Raw genomic sequence first — 5766 nt, forward strand, 5'->3', positions numbered from 1 at the left:
CCTGCCAGTTGTTGCCAGCAGAGCTCTCCATCTGATGCTATTTCATTTGATGGAAGCAACCTCGATCCAGCCCACATGGGCAGCAGGAGTCAATGGTGAAGCTTCTAGAATGTGCATGAAGCATTATCCTTTCTGAGGAAGGCACAGGCTCGGGCTGGAGACAGGGAGCAGCTCTGTGATGGGTGAAGGAGGAGTCCCACCTGGCTCAGGTTCTGGGGGAGCCCTCCCTCTCAGGGGCACAGTGGGAAGAAGTCAGGCCGGGGGGGGACCACAGTGCAGGAGGTGTCTGCAGTGACTGCAGAAGGCAATGCCGGGAACAGCGGGGTGGGGCAAGTCTAGAAATTCTTTGGAAATGTAGGTGGGTGGTGCCCATGAGTGAGGCAAGGAGGCAGCAGAGCCCTGTCCCCGGGCAGAGGGCACCAGGTGGGGTATGAGGAAAACGGAGCTGGTCATCCAGTCGGCAGCGGGGTGGCCTGAGGCTGAGGCCAGGGCCTGGGGCCAACCTTTCCGTCCCTCCAGACCTCAAAGGCTGGACATGGTCTGTGAGGGAGAGGGACGCAGAGCCCCGCCCAGGAGGATGTCCAGGCCAGAGCAGCTCTCAGTAGCAGAGCTCCGGAGCAGGGAGGCCACACTTGGCGTGTGCTCTGAGGCCTGGGATAGCCCTGGAAGTTTCACTCCCAGGGCTGGCAGCTGATGCTTCAGGGCATTGGATGGGACACCCAGGGCTTGAGATTCAGAGACCAGGACATCCTGACAGTGTCCCCTCTCAGTAGGGGCTTTTGGACAAGCTACTTCAAGAAAGTCTCTTTCCATATCTGTAAGACAAGGGCAATACTGCCTCCCTTCTAGGGATGTTGTGAGCTCTAGGGACCAGGCCCCGAGTGCAAGCTCAAAAACAAAGGCTGCTGTTTTGTTTTGTTTTTTTCTTTTTTTTTCTTTTATTATTATTATTATTATTATTATTATACTTTAGGTTTTATGGTACATGTGCACAATGTGCAGGTAAGTTACATATGTATACATGTGCCATGCTGGTGCGCTGCACCCACCAACTCGTCATCTAGCATTAGGTATATCTCCCAATGCTATCCCTCCCCCCTCCCCCCACCCCACAACAGTCCCCAGAGTGTGATGTTCCCCTTCCTGTGTCCATGTGTTCTCATTGTTCAATTCCCACCTATGAGTGAGAATATGCGGTGTTTGGTTTTTTGTTCTTGCGATGGTTTACTGAGAATGATGATTTCCAATTTCATCCATATCCCTACAAAGGACATGAACTCATCATTTTTTATGGCTGCATAGTATTCCATGGTGTATATGTGCCACATGGAGCAGTTGTCTCTTTTCAAAAGGGAAGAGATAGCTCAGAGCAAGAACCCCACCGCTGTGACCGCACTGCAGTGGAATTGTGGATCCAGCCCTAAGACAGACCCAGCAGTGGGAGCAGCACAGGAAGCCCAGCCAGGCAGCGCTCACAGGAGGCCCAGCCAGGCAGCGCTCACAGGAGGCCCAGCCAGGTAGCGCTCACAGGAGGCCCAGCCAGGCAGCGCTCATTGGCCTTTGTGCATCTAAAACCGTCTTGGTGGGAGTGGAGAGCTGCCGTGTCCCAGGACAGTGCGTTGGGGAGAGAACCACACTCAGGTCCAGAAGTGGATAAGGCTTCATGAGGACGTGAGATGCAATCCCCACTGCCACCAGCTCATTCATTTCCTATAGCTGCATCCATTTTTTAAAAAAAAGAGAAAAGGAGGCCACCCAATGTGTCACAGATGTTTAAACTTAATTAGCAAAAACAAATTCAACAAAGTGCCAGTTTGTTCATAACAGTTACTGTACAAAGAAACAAAACCCAGGAATAGTACGAGCATCAAACAGTAGCGAGAGCGGTTGTGAAATAAAGGACCACTTTGGAAGATCGTTTTATTGGCTTGCTGTCTTCACCAAGAAAGACACTTGTGATTTTTGAAAACTTCTACCTGAAATGTATTTTTTCTGCTTTCCCGAGGAAGCGGCACTGACAGTGTTCCTAGGCTTTCCTGTGACGTGGGTGCCAGTCTAGATTCAAAATATCCTTGCATGCACTGCAACCTCAAGGGAGTCTTCTCCCGCCCTTGAGGCCTGGGCAGACCCTCCCCTGACACCCTCCCGCCATCTCCCATGACACAGCAGAAATAAAGCACAACCGCAGAAAGTCTCAGGCACGAAGAACTGTCCTCGGGCAGAGCATGGGACCTTTATTCGTTAAGACATCAGGCTCCAGACATGAACTTTCAGCAGAAGCGCTTGCTGGGAGCAAAGGGACAGAAAAGCTGAGATGAACAGCGCCCGGCAGCAATCACAGCTGGACAAGGGTGCTCCAAGCCTCGAATCCCCAGGTCGGGGGCAGCTGGAGGTGCCTCAGAAGGTGCATTCTGCAAACAGAGCAAAGGCCTGTGTGAGCAGTCTCTCTCCACCCACGCTGCCCAGCTTCCCAAGGTCAGGGCAGGCTCCAAGGCCAGCACCTAGTGCTGCCTCCTCCCCAGAGTCACCGGGGAGTGTTGAGTCCCCACCACATGGGGGAATAGCCAAGATTCCCACCTCGTGTTGCTAAGCGAGATAGTGGGACCCAGGGGTCGGCAGATAACAAGTGAGATGGGCCTTGGCAGGGCCATGGCTGGCGCTCAGAGGAGAGTGTAGTTCCAGTGGAGCCGAAGGAACAGGATCGGCAGTGGACAGTCGACAGACCCCTCTCTCTCCTGGCCTTCTCTGGACCCCCACCCTGGACTTGCTGGGGAGGGTGAAGGGAGGCCCTGGGCAGGGCAGGGGCCCATCATTGATCAGGGAGCCGGGGCCAGCAGGACTCAGCCTCCCGCATTTCACCCTAGGACAAAGGGCAAGAGAGGCCCCTCTGGATGCTAGTTCCAGGAAGGTACCTCATGCAGATGCGGCCTTCGTGGGGGCTGAGCTGGCACTTGGACGCGGCAGATGGCTTATGGCCGATCGCCCCACCCACGATGTGGGGCAGCTAAGCCTGGTGGAGCCAGGGTGGCAAACCCGTGTGCAGGGCCATCTGTTACCCGTACAGCACACAGGCTCTCCGCCCCTGGGGAGGGAACCCCCAGGGTGGTTGCCCTGCACCTGCACCTGCTCTCCACCACGGCAGAGAGAGGGAGAGGAGATGACCCTTGCGGGGGGCAGAGTGGGGTAGGTGGGGTGTGGCACCGAGGTCTGACGCCCAGGGCTGGCACCACCTGCCATCTGTGAAGGGGATGCCACAAATGACAAGACTTTGGGGGGCCGGTTTGCAAAAACAGCCCGAAAGTCAGCCTGGCTTTCCACACCTATGTGTTTCCACTTCTCTCAAGAATAGTTACAAATTAGTTACCTCTATGTGATGCCATCATTTTGAACACCTTTTTGAAACAATTGCTTTTATGTTTTACATAAAGGGGACAGAAGAGGACAACTCCTGGCCATGGCTGTCCTGAGTGTGAAGCCTCTGCTCTGAGGCCTCGGAGCAGGTGTGTGTGTGTGTGTGTGTGTGGCTTCCCGGCGTCCTCGTGCCTCCATCTCCAGCCCAGAAAGGACAGGGAGGCCCTGAGACCCCCTGCCTTATGGGGCTGGGCCCAGACCACGATGCCACTGGGGCCTCACCTGCTTCCTGCAGGGGCTTGAAGCACCAAGGCACTCCGGGGATCTTGGAGTCAAAGCAGCAGCCTCGGTTGTTGCACTCCTGTGGGGTCACCTGGGGGTAGCCGCAGTCCACCCTGTCCTTGGCTGGCACGGCACACTGGTTTGCAGCTGTCCCAGACAAAGCCCCGTCAGCTGCCAGAGCCCTTGCTGGGCTGCGGTGAGTGTGTTTGCCTCACTTTGCAAGTTTGCATCCACCCGCTCCCCCCGCCACCCCGAGTTCAACCACTGCTGAAACCCTCGGCCTTATGAAGATGCACTTTCCCTGTGAATATTTAAAGAGACGCAGTCTGTTAAATGCTCAACTCGGGGACTCTGGCCATTTGCCTAAGCATCTTTCTCCTTGGCACACTCTTATCACCTTCTCGGGAAGTCGCATACGGACCTGGGTACCTTCCAGCTGGCAGGAACCCCCTGAGGAATCTGGGGTCCCTTGAACCCAGAAACAAAGTTCCCCTTCATTGTTTGACCAACAAAACCTTGCCCCTTTGTTTTAAATGAAAACTGTGACGGGAGACACACACCCCATAGAGATCATTGCAACGCATGCTGCCTGCTTTTCACTTTTTTCTGCATCTCCCCTTCCTGAATTGTTGAGCATGTCCCACCCTCCCGGGACATCCTTCAGTCCCCAATACTTTCATGTTTCGGGCAAGCCTCTATGTCTGTATGTGCAGCAGAAGTTCACTGCGTTTCATTAACGAACTGAGTATTTCCTTAGGAAATGGAAATCACATGCAGTGTCTTAAATTCCCTTCTGTTGCTCCCAGTCTGTAACTGCTTATCCTCGTGGCGTCCAAACTTCGCTCACACTGGAATCAGCTGCAGAGCTTTAAAAATGACTGACGTTGGCTGGGCTCGGTGGCTTACACCTGTAATTCCAGCACTTTGGGAGGCAAAGGCAGGAGGATCACTTGAGGCCAGGAGTTTGAGACCAGCTTGGCCAACATAACGAAACTCCGTCTCTACTAAAAATCCAAAAAATTAGCTGGGCATGGTGGTGCATGCCTGTAATCCCAGCTACTTGAAGCCAAGGCACAAGAATTGCTCGAACCCAGGAGGCGGAGGTTGCAGTGAGCCGAGATTGTGCCACTGCACTCCAGCCTGAGTGACAAAGTGAGGCTATCTCAAAACAAAACAACTGAGGCCTGGCTCTCGCCTGGAGATGCCCTGATGTAACTGGTGTGCCCCAGGCATTAGGATTTTTAAAGATCTCCAGGTGATTCTAATGGGCTGCAAGTTCAGGAACCACAGCCTTTGACCCTGCTCAGAAGACACCCTGATAAAAGTCATACCCTCATTCCTTCACACTTGGGTTAAAAGAGCAGCCACACCCCGTGGCAGGGTTGCTATGCAATGGCTAAATGAACCTGGTGCCTGCAGGTATTGAAAGTGTTCTGAAGTCAGGGTTTTTCTCCTGCATATTTCCTTTTTCTTTGTAAATGTGGAAACAATGCATAAAGACCTATATTGTAATTTAGAAATCTCCGGCAAAGATGGCTATGGGGTCATTAGGGGATGGGCTCAGGCTCAAACCCTGATTTCAACACAGACTGGGCAGGGCTGCCTTAGATAAGTTGTTAACTTTCTCTGAGCCTCGGTTTCCTTGTCTGTGAAATGGGGACAATAAAGACCCACTTTATAGGGCTAGCGCAAGAAAAAGTGTATATGCGACAGGTGGCCGTTATTAAATGAATGCAGAATCCCCCCTTATCCTGGATCCCTTCGCTTCACGCCCACCCTGCCACTGGGGCAGTCAGAACGGTACTCACACAGGCCCACGTACTCCTCAGCAGAGCTGGAGGACACCAAGGCCAGGACCAGCCCCAGCATGCAGAGCACTCTGGCCGCCATGACCACCGTGGGCTCCGGGTTGCAGCTCGGGACTCACTTCATGGTCCAGGAGGCCTCATTTATGCACTGGTGTTTGCACAGCTGCTCTGGATTGTTTGCTTGGGGAAGGCTCTCCCTCCTGGCTCTGGCTGCTCCTGTTCTCTCCTGCGTGCCTTGTCAAGCTCCTAGACAGTTCTTCCCTCCCAAAGGGGAGAGGTCAGTTCAGCCCCCACTGTTTTGGCAGCAAGCGGTGAGGGCGGATTC

The 5766-nt window shown here is 53.8% G+C and overlaps 1 protein-coding gene across 1 annotated transcript; it reads right to left on the bottom strand.

Moving 5' to 3' along the window:
* Window positions 1-1807: 1807 nt before the first annotated feature.
* On the bottom strand, window positions 1808-5558 carry TFF3 (trefoil factor 3). Its single transcript, XM_054468938.2, has 3 exons — window positions 5442-5558; window positions 3634-3780; window positions 1808-2411 (listed from the first exon to the last, which is right to left on the bottom strand). Exons 1-3 carry the CDS (start codon window positions 5521-5523, stop codon window positions 2398-2400), a joined length of 243 nt encoding a protein of 80 aa, XP_054324913.1. The 5' UTR covers window positions 5524-5558; the 3' UTR covers window positions 1808-2397.
* Between the last annotated feature and the right edge of the window lie 208 nt (window positions 5559-5766).

This window comes from Pongo pygmaeus, chromosome 22, assembly GCF_028885625.2.
Source record: "Pongo pygmaeus isolate AG05252 chromosome 22, NHGRI_mPonPyg2-v2.0_pri, whole genome shotgun sequence".
In the NCBI taxonomy this organism is placed as follows: domain Eukaryota; kingdom Metazoa; phylum Chordata; class Mammalia; order Primates; family Hominidae; genus Pongo; species Pongo pygmaeus.